Genomic DNA, 13,358 nt, shown 5'->3' on the forward strand with positions numbered 1-13,358 from the left:
GGAAACTGTTGTATGCAAGAACTCCGGTTTGCGGGGATTTCCGGTTCGAGATAAGTAGGCGAATACTGTTGTCGCGAGGGTATTGGTTCAGCATGAAACGGCGATTTCCTATAGATTTGGAGGCTTACTGAAAAGGGCCGGTACCCCCGCAGCGGTGTCCCTCGGAGTCGTGGCTGCAAGGAGTGGCACCTTGGCCTGATTCACCTGAAGCAATGCGGAAGGCCAGAACCACAGAAGATTATTTTCAGACGGATGCCCACGACACCCGTCAAACTCTGTTCCATTTCAAGAGTGCGCGAACTCCACGTGGTGTCCGAACTCCATTGAAAGTCCACAGTGACGTGACTTTCCTTTACCCTGCATGGATTCACTCGAGCGTCGCTGGTGCGGACGCTCGGCGTTCGAAAAACAGGCTGCATTGACAGTGTTCACTGGACATGGCGCCGACATCGTTGGTGTCAAGAAAGGCCCTGTCGCGAGAAACAAGTACAGAGAACCGTCCACAACACCTAGGGCTGGCAGTGCAACTCTTGCCCGGGAATGTGAAACATAGAAATCTTTGGGAGGCCTCTTCCACCAGTATTTGAGTTGCAGTCAACGTACAGCACAGTCGACAAGGATCAGATCGCTCTAGTCGTACCCGTGCCTGGCTAGAACTGTACGAGACTCCAGACGCTTTCGCGTGAAAGGAAGAAGACTCACGCAAAACATGCAAACGGCAAAAGCATGTCGGCTGTCATCGAACTTCAGAGAGGTTTCTGAAAAATACAAGTGAGCTTCAAAAAACGTTCCGATACCGTGTTGTGAGTCGTCGCACGTCACTGGTGTGGTGATGCCCCGGATGTTTGTTCGATATGGTGGCGGAATGAATTACACCTGCTGCACAGCTCTCAGGTATGCTGTATGGATCCTAGGATAACAGTCATTACCGATAGATCTCGACTGCCTGCCGCTCGGATATTGCATTCCATGAGTTTCTGGCGAGTGCCGGAGCAGAGGCCCTCTTCTGACGAGAAGTACTTGTGACGAAGGAAGCGAATTGCCTGGCGCAAATGTTGCACTGCCGGAGACTCGCCAAGAAGTGTACATCACCGCTCCATAAAAAAAGGCAAAGGGGATGTTGGCTTCGATTTTATTGAGACAGTTGGCTTTCTTCAGCCACAATCTGTTGGAAATGGATGCTCGATCCCCGCCGCTTGACACTCCATCCCAGCACTTTGTTGAGAAATGATTTCCTGCGTTGACGACGGTCGTCCATAAACAGTTAAAGTTTTGGATGCGCTCCAAATACGTACAGTTGTTTGAGTGCGACAAAAATCTATCGGATATTTCTGTCTGTGCTGCGACCCCGGTATATAAGGACACACAGATCCATATGAGTAGAGTACGAGTTTTTCAGTGACGTCGTCAGGCGCGAGTCACCATGCGGACACGAGCTGAGAAAATAAGGCACCATTTGCACGATGGATCATCTGATCCGGGCAAAGTGGAGTGAGACATGCGGCTGTCTTGTCAAACTTCGGACAAGTTACTTCTTTAGTGCCACCACATGCTCGAGACCCTTTAGTGCACAACTGGCGGGGCGAAAAAACAGAGTTGCCTTGGGTGAGGAAAGAGAAGCAACAATTACGTTTCGAAAGCCAAATTTGCTTTTGTCTTGTCCAGACTTGGCAGCGTTTACACAACGTTCACGCCTGAGATCGCTCTTAGCTCGTGAAGTCTGGTGATCGTCATCAACAGACTATACCACAGCGCAACCAGATTTATTTTGAGAGAGAGTGTGTCACCTCGTGCGTTTCTTGCACAGATTCACCGAACTCCACAAGCAATGGAGACTCGCAAAAGATAGCAACCGACAGGCTTTTTTTCGGCCACAAGCGTTAATGAAAGCGGATATTTGCCCAGGCACTTCACAAAGTTCTTTGGGGCCCCCACACCCCGACTGACAGCGTGTCTGGTCCTCTTGATTTCTCGACGTTTGCACTCACGTGGAAGCAATTTGTACGCTGGTTTATGCGACTTGCGCGACTTCTTCTTCGAACTGGGTGTCTCCTTGAAAAGTGGAATGCTCAGTACGAACCTTCTGCCACACTCATGTATATGGATGTTTAAAAAAGTAACTATCGTCGACGGCTGATGAATGTGTGTGAGCAAAGGAAAAATGTTTTGGATAAAGTCATGTGAACAATCCACGTGCCACCATGAAAAAGCAGACTTCCTTATAAGGCAGAGGGCAGAGGGATGATTCTACAGAGGACTCGCAAGGGTGCTCTGTCTCCCAGGATGAATTCCTGCTACAAGCAGACAGTTTGCCGGACCTTACCACACCGTCACTGACACAACTCCAGCACGTGGCCACTTCTCCCTATCTTCATCAGGCATACTCGAAGCAGAGGTAGAGTAAATTCCCTTGCCACATTCCGTTCTCTTCCTAAACAGAACAGGAAGCTCAACTTGGGCCACTGCGTTGAAAGACAACATCCGCAGAGAAGAAGCGGTCTGCTGCGAGAAGGCGTTGTCGATGGACTGGCACTGCCCTTAAACATCCAGTTTTTTATACCGGCGTGCATGCAGGCCACAGTCACAATTCGAAGTGGAAAATAAAACGAGAAATGTCCGTAGTTGTTTGAGTTATCGTCTGGATAATGTGCCGGAATGCATCCTCTGCGTCTAAGTGTAGTGGAACCGACGGGGACACTCTAAACTGTCTACCAAAATAGGGAGGCTGACTTCCGTCACCCAGTGGAAACGGACGGAAAGGGTAAAATTTTATGGCGGAAGGGGAGCAACGCTCTTTGACGAATGGGTCGACTCGGAATGATGACAAAGACGCCTCGCGAGCGTTATGACCGCTGCTACTGCTGCATCAGGTATCAGGATCACGTCGTCACACATTTCTTTGCAGAAATGATTTTGTGAACGTCCATGCCATAAACGTGTGCTCATGCCTTGTGAGTACAGGAGAATGTCACTTTGAACAGCACGTAAACTTCGTCTCGGATCTTTGTAATGTAGCCATGGCCTGAATGTCTGTCATCTGCGCTGAGTCTCAAATTTCACGGCAATGCTTTTTAGGTCTCTATAATCACCACGTCACAGAGAATCGAATCTTCTTTGTACAATCGATCAGCGATCCAGAACTGTGCTTCTTAATCGGCCTAAGATCATGTGGCAGAGGGCCTATGTGTCGCTGCACATCCGAACCATACCACCGTGCAGTTCAGGCTATAGGAGAACTCGACGGAGAACTGCTGTTCCCTGAAATGAACACTGACAATCTGTGGTATGGTGGACCCTTCGCCTGAGGAAGCTGAGAGCGACTTCCACGTGTTTTCCACCAGAGCAACGTAGTTAGCTAGGTTATGCCAACGACGTGTGCTCTTTTTTGCACGCTGTCACAACAAACAGATCCATAACTGGATGTACGACCGAGGAACTCGCTTCTGACAGGAAGCACGATAGGGATGACCGAGACCGTGATTTCAGGCGCGTGGTAAAACTGGCACAGGAGTGTTGCAGTCTATTCGCGCTGGAGCCGCTAAAGCAGGAGGCAAGGGGATGTTTCGCGGCAAGAACACGAACTTAGTGCGGATTCTTGTACTTGTCTGCAAGTGTGTAGAGACCTTACAACATGATGAGAGCCGGTGTTCGGGCAAACTGTACCAACCGACCAAGTGCGGCCGACTGTCTCACGCGCGTTGCGCCCATGGAGAGCAACAAACCATGTGTAGAACTTTCCGAAAAACAGCGGATACAGACGGCAATAGCCCAACTCTACGTCGGCAGTATTCGGGCTGTCCCGGTGGCATGGAAATGTGGTCTTAAAGCAGTTCTGTACGCAATGGTACGCCAGATTCGTGTTTTCCACGGTGCGGTGAAGAGCATAGAGCGTACGCCTCCACAGAGCATACAGCCCCGCGCCTCGTGTCTACGACCTCAAAAGAAGCTTCGGAATTGCCGAAAGCAAACCGGTCAGACTCTTGAAAGGTTTGGTGCTGCTAGGCATTGTTATCGTACCGACAACTCAGATTCAAACGCAGCTCTCCGAGCCACGCGTCCACATCAGCGACAGACTTTGTCCACACCGGTTCAAACGTAGCGGCTCTGGGGTCTGTGTTGGAAGCGCATTCTCCTCTAGACATGCTTAATTCTCTCCCAGACACGCGAGAATCTGCATGCCTGTGCTGCTGCCAAGACTCAAGAAAATCCACCCAGTGGGAAGTCGCAGAGGCATGCAGCCTCTCTCTACGATTTTCGGATTTCAGAAGCCTCAGGCTACCTTCGGCGTGCAGCTCCGTCACCTGTGTCAGCCCGGCTTCTGCCAACAGATCTCTGACGGCGGATGCCACACTTCTTTCGTCCGGCCATGTTTTCTTTCCAGGGAGACTTCGCCATTCTTCACGGTTTGTCGGATCCCTTGCGCTGTGTGATTTCACGGCGGCAGGTGGCGCCGGCGGACCTCTCGGCTTTCGCTTTCGCCGAGGAGCGGGCGAACTAACCACTGGGGTATAGTAGAGTAGCTTCGGGACACCTGGTTCGACATCACAAAGAAAAATCGGATGCTACACATTTCAAGCAACGCAAAGCGCTGCGGCTTAAATCTAAGTGCATCTTGAAGTTCCAACAGACCGTGTGGTACCTCAAAGGCTGAACGGCGCTGAAAAAAAACCGCCTCTCCACGAAAAGAAACAGCGCGTCCGCGGTGTCGAGAAACCGAGCGGCCACCCCGAGAACTTGGAATGCGCCACGGTCGCGCTTCAGGTGTTTCTGCACCTTCGTGTCAGTAAAGGCGACAGCTAAAAAGGAGCTGGCGACCACAAAAGGATGCCGCGACGCTAGTGGTTATCGAAAGATCCACCAGAGACGAGTGTGCGGCTTGCTTATCCCCGTGGCCTCGCTATCGCGTGAGTTCTCTGGCGTCTGGGCCGCCTCGAATTTATCCACTGTGGGTTAGACATTCGGTGTCGCCTTTGTGCATGGACAAACGCGAGTACATCCCGCTTCCCTCGAAGAGTTTCCACGTGAGTGACGAAGGCCGGCAGACGCAGCGACTCAGAAACGACATCTGCGCTTACCATGGACAGCCCAGCGAGCAGCTCCAGAGAGGACTAGGACGTCTCCAGAGCGAAGAACGAGAGCTTTAGGCGCAACTCTGAGCAGACATCAGAGACCCCATTTATGGATGGAAAGAAAGAGTACCAGGGTCCGCGGCGCCAGCCAAACACCTCCTGCCTCTGCTGAAATACAACAATTTACCCGACCGCTAAAGAAGCGGAAGGGGAAACTCCACATCCGTCGTGTTCGAGACGAAACATGTGACCTGGCGCTATCACTCGAACCAGAACCGAGAGAAGACGACTCCTCAGCTGCTAGAAGAAGAGATCCCCGGTTCCACGTCGGATTTGCTCTAGATGAGTGTACGGTCTGCACCGTCAAGCGTACAGACGCCTCCCTCGGACACAAAGGGAAACCTCACCGTCGAGAGTCGCCACCGAGAAGGAAGATTGCCGGTTGCCCGAGGCTGCAAAGACCCGAAGAACATGTCGTTTGTACATTTGCGAGACAAAGATGAAATTCAGGACACGACAGAGCGTGCAGGCACACCACGTCCAGTCTGCAATAGACTTGACCAAAGGCCATCGTATGCACTGGCGCACACTTAGGTTCTGAAATATGCGAACACAGCCTTGGTTATCGCCAGAAACGCAAACGAAAGAAACTGTATCTTTTCCTCTCGCGTCGTCTGCCGATGGAGTTGGGGACTTGGTTCGAACCTATTCTTTTCGGACAGTGCTTCGAGTCTCGACTTCGCTCTGTCCTTCAGTAGAAAACGTCCACCAATCGGCTGAAGCGATGGCGACTCTGCTTGTCAGCTGGAGCACTGTCCATACACTCTGTGAAAGCTCGCTGTTTCCGTGGTTTAGTTTAGGCACCCATTTGGACCTGGAGACACGCACCCGAAACGGGATCGTCTCACCTTATGGAGATAAGAGGCGCTTCAGCTCTCTCAGCGTCGTCCCTGTGACCTCGCAGGCGGTCGCCTTTCCGATAAACATTCAAGATGGCGGCCTGCATGTACACACGGAGGCGGAGTGAGGCCACCGTTGGTGACTTGCCGTCGCTCATTTGCTGTCTCGAAGCAGCCGACCTCAAGCTTCGAGCAATTCGCGTGCCGCACACACACAAACAGGATGACTCTCCATGCGACATAAACAAAGTGACAGGCTTCTCGACTGTCCTGAAGTGAAACAGGAAACGTACACCCACGACGCAGGCAGACAAAGATTCGAGAGTACAAGAGACAACACCGCACTCCGTTGTTTCTTTGCAGTGGGGGGGGGGGGCTCTGAAACTCGACATGGAATGACACTCTCCTACTTCTTCAGACACAAGAATTGCCTGGCTCTCAACTGCGGACTGCTAAACTGCTGCGCCCTGTCTCCCCGTTCGAGTGGGTCCGCTCCGGAAGCTGCTGGTGTCTCTTCCTACATTCATTCTGGGTCTTCTCCCCTCTTTTGGACCTTGAAGAAAAGGCTCTGTGAACTGGAGAATGTCGTCGCACAGTTTCTCGAGAGCCAATGGAAGTCCGGCTCGACCGGCCTCTCTTCTTGCCTCCTTCCTGGCGCCTTCAGCTTCACTCTCACGCTTCTTGTCCGTTTGCCTCTGTCCGTTTTCTCCTTTTTCTTCTGCTTCTCCTGCCTCGGCCGTCTTGACACTCGAAGTCTCCCCACTTGGTCTGCTCGCTTCCATGCTTCCACGGTGTGTCTTCCTTTCGCTCTCGCCTTTGAGACAGACGCCACTGAGAGCAGAAGACGCGGAGGTCGACGAAGAGCACGGACGAGAGCTGGTGCACAACTCCAGCGAAGAAGCCGAACAAGAAGCAAAGACTGACGCGGTGTGCGAGGGAGAAGAAGAACGCGAGACTCTGGCTTGACCGACCTCGCCGCCCTGTTCCTCGGAGCGTTGCGCGTTGTTTTCCTCCCCGGTTAAGACCTTCAGCGCTGCTCCACTGCCACTGAGAGCAGACGCTAGCGAAGAAGAAGAGCGAGGCGACCCCGAAGACGAAGGGGGTCGAGAATTTCCACTTTTCGCGCTTTTCGCGCTTTCTGCGTCTTCGTACGACCGGCGAGACCAGTCGTAGTGTCGGCCGAGGGTCACCCAGTGAAGCTGTTTCTTCACAAAGAGCGAGGGCGTCTCTCTGCAGAGATCTCCCTCAAAGTGTTTGCATGCAGGCGTCTCAACAGGAGGTCTCGTCGCAGAGTCTGCGTTTCGCCTCTCCTCCGAGAGAGCATCTCGTCCTCGGCTGTCTGGGCATGCTGTCTTCTTCGCTTCCTGGTCTACGTGTATCGCAGACGCGAGGACAGAAGCACCGCCTTTTCTCGCCTCTTTTGCAGTAAACAAACTGCAGACATTGCACACATGTGGCGGTCGCGAGTAGACGGAGAGACACTCACGGGCAAGGAGAAGCTGCTCGAACTCTGAGAGGAAGGAGGGGAGAAACAAGGCCCCTGCACAGACTTCGTAGATCGAGAGAGGCGGAGCAGAACTCGCGATTGAGATCGAGACATCCTCACAGTCAGCCGCCGTTGGCTCACTGAATGAAGAGTGCGGCAAACAAAGAGAGGACGAACAAGACGGCGAAGACGGACGGACAGCTGAGCTGTCTCTGGACGCGGTACGCTGCGCCGGGGAGCAATCGCAGAGGCGAGAAGGCGAAAGCGATGAAGCGACAACAGAAGGCCAAGCCTCCGCGCGAGGAGACGACGCAAGCGACGAACAGGACGAAGACGAAGAGTCGCCCGCGACGCGACAAGGAGAAAAGGAAAAAGCAGCAGACTGCTCGACAGGGTGTAGAGACACCGGCGGGAGAGTCACACACGGAGTTGAGGAAGGACGTGACGAGACGGAAGAGTCTTCATACCGAGAAAACGTCGCTCGATTCAAGAGGTGACAGAGCTCCTCACAGTCGAACCGGAGGCTTTGTTCCAGTAGAGGAACGCCTCCAGTGATTTCAAAATCGTGTAGCGCCTCTTTTGAGGCCTTTCTTGAGTTTTCAGACTCTCCAGACCAACGCTCCCATTCACCTTTCTCGCTTCCGCCCTCGCCTTCCTCTCCCCCGCCACCTTCACACGCGTTTTTCTCCTTCCTTTCTCGTTCGCGCGGACGCCTTTCCTGAGCGGAGCATGTGGGCTCTGTCTCGCGTTCCTCTGCCGGTTCAGAGCGGCCTGGGTACCTCTGCGTTTCAGGTGCATCCTCTTCCTTGTCGCGTCCAGTCGCCTCCCAAGAGCGTCGTCTGCCGCAGGCGAGGAAAACGCCTTCGGCGGCTGCATGCGCAGCGACAGCTCGAGCATCTGGAGACTTGCGGGAGGATTGGGCTCGCTGCTTCTCTCTCAAGGCTGTCAATCGCAGTACCTGAGAAAGGAAAAGAGAACTCCAAGTAGCTGACCGGAGAAGAGTCTCTCGTTCTTTGTAAGAATCAGTGGGAGGGACAGAGGTACGCGCCTCTCCTTCAGGCTCGCTGTCCATGACGACGGAGCCAGCGGAAGTCGGTTCTTCCTTTCACCACTGCATGCGAGAAGGAGAACCAGCGCAGCAGTTCTCTTCGGTAGCCGAGTTCTCCGTCGAGGGAGCTGAACAGCCAGGAGAAACCTTGTGTCGCTCTTCGGTCTTGGCCAGAAGAGCGGGCGACAAGACGGCGGACCTGCTGGGAGGAAAACGAGAAACTCAAGGAACGGTCACAACACACACGAGACTCCTTGATACGGCGAGCCTCCCCCCTCCCCCCCGACGAACTCTGCGGCAGCGAAAAAGACGACGCTGGTGTGAACATTCAGGAGAGACTCGAGAAGAAGCGGGAGCAACAAATAAAAGAAAAAAGGTACCGAAAATCATGGGTTTTAGTGCAGGAGTCTGGATACTTGCAAAAGAAACGAAGCAGTTTATTTCCAGACGAATTCTCCAAAATCATTCACTGCATGCAGATATGTGCATGCACGGGACCTGTTTCTCTCCACCAGAGTCAGGAAACTCCGGGTGCCCATTTCTCCCACACATTTTCTTTCTAATTTTTCAAGATTTTTTCGCGAATTTCGTTTTCTGTCTCCTCCTCTCAGGGCCTTTGGCACTGAATTTTCCTACTTCTCCCCGGCGCCCCCAACTTGTGACTGCATGCGCAGGCGTTCTCACGCTCGTGTGCAGAAAACCGAAGCCACGCTTCTTCAGAGAAATGAGGAAACAGTAGCAGGCAAAAAAACAAATTCGAAATGATCTTTTTCTCGGTTTCTCTGATGCTTCCCCCCTTCGCCTTCCCCGTCCCTCTGTGCCTTGCTTGGCCCCCGAGGAGATGATACCCAGGTGTACGTACACCCGAGCAGCCACACACGCCTACAACGTACACATCCGCCGACGACTGACTTCCTCTTTTGTCTGTCTCCCCACGACTCTGTGTTATTTCTTCTGCATGCAGCTCTTGTGATTGGGAGAGAGAGAGAAAGAGAAACAGCGAAAGGTGAGGAAACTGAGGAGATCGAGAATCGAAGACGCTGCCCAGGTTCTCTCCCTTTCGGAGTCCTCCCAAGTCTCCTGGCCCTGCCGTCGTCTCCCTTTCTTTCGCTTTCTTCTTTCATCTCCTGCGATGACGAGACCAATCTCTGGAAGCGTCTTGACATTTCCTCGCATGAGGGCGGAGTTCTCGGAGCCGCCTCTCTTTCTCAGAGCTGCGGTTGGACCTGCAAAAACACAGACGCTTTCACACGCTTTTCCGGGAGGCAGGCGACGCTTCTCTTTCTGGAGCATTTCGGCCTCGGCGTCTAGACATGAATCTACACGAGGAAACGCGTCTGTCCATGGTCTTGCCCATTCGTACTCCTTCTCGTTCCGGACTGAGAAGGTTGCTCCTGTGAGGAATCCCTGCGCCTCAAGCGACACTGAAGGACTGCGTTTTTCTTCAGCAGCTTTCAAGCCCCTTCTGTCTCTTCCTGTCTCCTCTTGCCTCGAGCCTTCAGCCTCCCACCAAGAGGCCATCTTGTCTGCGGCGGTTCGACGCATGCATCTTCCGCTAGCTGTCCATGCGTCTCCGGCCACACGCCTCTCTCTCAGGGTGTCTAGACAGCCTTTGAACGTCTCGCCTCTCTCTCATGCGTTCAACTCCACCCCTTCTCGTCTTTTGTCAGTTGCTTCTTCTTCTCCTTCTCCTACGTCGTCTCCTTCTCCTTCTTCTCCTCCGTCGTCTCCTTCTTCGTCTTCTGCTTCGTCGTCTCCTTCTCCTTCTTTTTCTCCTCCTCCCTCTTCTTCTCCCCCTTCTTCTGCTTCTCCACCTTCTTCTGCTTCTCCACCTTCTTCGACTCCAGGGGAGGCGCCCGAGCTGCGGTACCCGTGGGTTGCGCGCGTCGTTCCGCCGTCTCTGCTTCCGCGAATTGCCTCCTTTCTTGACCTCTCCCGCTTCCACGCGCCGATTGGGTCTTGGCTGCTTTTCTGGCCGTGTGCGCACAGCGCCGCACTCGCTGCCCCTGCCTCCGAGCTCTCTCCGACGTACGAGCAGGCGGCTTCGGCTTATATTCGGGCACGCGAGGACGGCTCGACGCTCCAGCAGCTGCTGCATACAGAGGCGCCTTCGCAGGCGGCCTCGACGACTGGGAGCTTGGCGCGCGGCGTCACAGCAGCTGCGGAGTCAGCCGAGAGTGCCGGCGCCGCTGCGGCGGTTGATGTGGAGTTGTCGGCGCCTGTTGAGGGGACTGCAGGAACTCCAGGAGAGTTGCATGCTGACCCAACAGGCGAAGACCTCACAGAAATCGCAAACCAAATTGCAACTCTCGTCCCCGTTGAGGCGCTCTGGTGCGACGCAGCCAAGTGGATTGGCCTCTGTGGAGTCGGCGCCGTTCTCATGCGCTCAGCAGGTGAGCGAAGAAGCGTCTCTATTCAATCCGTATAGTGCGCGTTTACCGAAAACAATTAAGAGACTCTCTAAAGCAGAGACAAAGTGAAAAGGATTCGATGCCCTGGTTCTAAAGGGAGCAAAGATGCCGAGAAAAAAGCGAGTTTTCGTATCCATCGATGCGTTTAAAATGTCCTCAGACAGAGACCGGTGTTAGAGACCTTTCAGGGAGGAAGAACAATACAAACACCTTATGAGAGAGGTCCTCCCGTCTTGCTGTCTACCCTACATATATATATATATATATATACATAGCTGTGTACAGAAATGTATACGAGTACCTGCCAGCCTAATATATATATATATATATATATATATTATCAAAGATGCACGTTGACTGTGAAGAATTGCATAACGAGAGAGAATCTGTTGGTAAGGGCAATTTTCTTTTGAGAGAAGTGAAGGATCCCGGTTGTCTTTTCTCGGGGGTGCCGCAATGCCAACGACTTTTTCTGTCTCTGCACTTCGCACTTGTCTGTTCCAATTTTCGTCAGGCTGCATCATCAACGACTTCTTCGACAGGAAGCTGGATGCTCGGGTGGAGCGAACGCAGAGTCGGCCGTTGGCCAGCGGCCGGCTGTCTCCGCAGGCGGCGCTTGCGTCGCTGTCTGTACACCTGGGGCTGTCGCTGGCGCTGCTGCTTCTCTTCAACCCACCGACAGTGGCAACGGCGCTCGCGTCGGTCGGTCTGGTTGCGGTGTATCCGCTGATGAAGAGAGTCACGTACTGGCCGCAGTTTGTTTTGGGACTGACTTTCAACTGGGGGGCGCTTGTCGGTTGGACTGCAGTGACCGGAAGGAGGCTTTTCGCGGACTCCTCCCTGCTGTCTGCCTCTGAGGGACTCTCTGCCGCCGGAGTGTCTGGACAGCTCGGTGCCGCGCTGCCCTCGACAGTCTTCGGCCTGCCGTCCACTCTGTTTTCGTTAGAGCTCACGCCGATCCTGTTGTACGTTTCGGGGATCTTCTGGACGCTGACCTACGACACGATCTACGCCCACCAGGACAAAGTCGACGACAGAAAAGTAGGGATCAAGTCGACGGCGCTCCTGTTCGGGACGCGGACTCCACTCTGGACGGCGGCCTTCTCGAGTGTCTATGCAGCTGCGCTCCTCGGCGTCGGACTCTGCTCCCAGAGTCTGTGGCCGTACTACCTCGGCGTCGGACTTTGCTATGGTCAGCTGCTCGCGCAGACGCGGATAAACATGGACGATCCGAAAGCATGCAGCGCCGCCTTCCGGAGCAACCAGTGGGTCGGCGCGACGCTGTTTCTGGGGATTCTCGCGAGCAAGCTGCTCGAGGTGTACAGACATCGCAACTCCGAGAAGAAGGACACCGAACCGAAGAGCGAATCGCCTAGCGCAAGTGCAGCGTGAGAGAGTGCAGGACTTCAAGAAGCAGGGCGGCGCAGAGAAGACCAGCGAGAGATCAGGGACCGCCTGCTCCTCAGAAGCAAGCATGCGACAGATCCGAACAGTGCGCTGCCGCCGACTGGAGGCGGCCAGCCAGAAGGTGGAGGGCTTGGCGCGGTTTGCAGGGAACGCGAAAAAGAAGACGCGCAAAAATCACGAGAAACTAGAGAGCGCACAGTGGCATGGAAGCACCCGCAGCGGGGGCAGGTGCCGGCTGGCAGTTGAGAAAAGAAGGCGCCAACGGGAACTCGCAGAGAGGATTTTTTTCATTTGACGGTTCCGCGCCTGTCGCGTACGAAGACCCACACACAACCGACCCCCTGGGTAGAACCTACAACCAGTTGAGTCTACATTACATGTTCGTATGCTTGCATGCACATGCATTTACAGTTGGCTGAAGCCTACATATATACATATATACATATATATATATATATATATATATATATATATATATATTTGTGTAGATTGGTGTGTACAGGTGGATTCGTTTGTGTGTATAGTGTTGCAGTGTGCGCCTGTTGAATCGAGTCCAACCGTCGACGGTGTTCGCCTATGATAGGGAGGCTCGAATGGATCTGTCACATCGTCTTGTCATTCGGACCGACCTACATTTTACGCGAGACTCCAGAATGTCGCATGTTTCTTTTTCCGTGTACGCTCAGCGATCCAGGCGCAGCAGGGGAAGTTTGTGCCATCTCGTAAAGTCGCCCGTCCACTTGTTGCCGGTTCCCTCAGCCGTACGCATGTTCTTCTCATCCCGAGGAGATCCCCCTGTGCTTTTTTTGTGCATGCGCATCACATGCTTCGAGCTTGCGCGACTGTGATTCCTCCTGGCGCTCGGCTTGGGAGGGTGTATCGACACTGGGTTCTGCAGACTCTATCGCTGGTCTCTCGAATGGAATGTGAAAACTCTTCGAAGCGTTTCTCGAACTTGGACTCTCAGCTTCCGCAAGGCTGTTGCCCCTGACGGGTGAAAGGGCGGCAAGAGAGCCGTCGCCTGTCTCGACACCGCCG

The 13,358-nt window shown here is 53.7% G+C and overlaps 2 protein-coding genes across 2 annotated transcripts; one reads left to right on the top strand and one right to left on the bottom strand.

Annotated features, from left to right (window-relative positions):
• Nucleotides 1-3,965: 3,965 nt before the first annotated feature.
• TGME49_259140 (hypothetical protein) lies at nucleotides 3,966-8,526 on the bottom strand (the record flags this gene model as incomplete). The annotated part of the gene is made up of 5 exons (XM_002365087.1): nucleotides 3,966-4,531; nucleotides 5,076-5,152; nucleotides 5,477-5,521; nucleotides 5,978-6,069; nucleotides 6,490-8,526. The coding sequence occupies 5 exons, from the start codon at nucleotides 8,524-8,526 to the stop codon at nucleotides 3,999-4,001; spliced, it is 2,784 nt and encodes a 927-aa protein (XP_002365128.1). The 3' UTR covers nucleotides 3,966-3,998.
• Nucleotides 8,527-9,634: 1,108 nt separating this feature from the next.
• TGME49_259130 (4-hydroxybenzoate polyprenyl transferase) lies at nucleotides 9,635-12,305 on the top strand (the record flags this gene model as incomplete). Its single annotated transcript, XM_002365086.2, has 2 exons — nucleotides 9,635-10,895; nucleotides 11,428-12,305. 2 exons carry the CDS (start codon nucleotides 9,635-9,637, stop codon nucleotides 12,303-12,305), a joined length of 2,139 nt encoding a protein of 712 aa, XP_002365127.2.
• Nucleotides 12,306-13,358: the final 1,053 nt, after the last annotated feature.

The sequence above is a fragment of the Toxoplasma gondii genome, chromosome VIIb (genome assembly GCF_000006565.2).
Source record: "Toxoplasma gondii ME49 chromosome VIIb, whole genome shotgun sequence".
Lineage (NCBI taxonomy): Eukaryota > Apicomplexa > Conoidasida > Eucoccidiorida > Sarcocystidae > Toxoplasma > Toxoplasma gondii.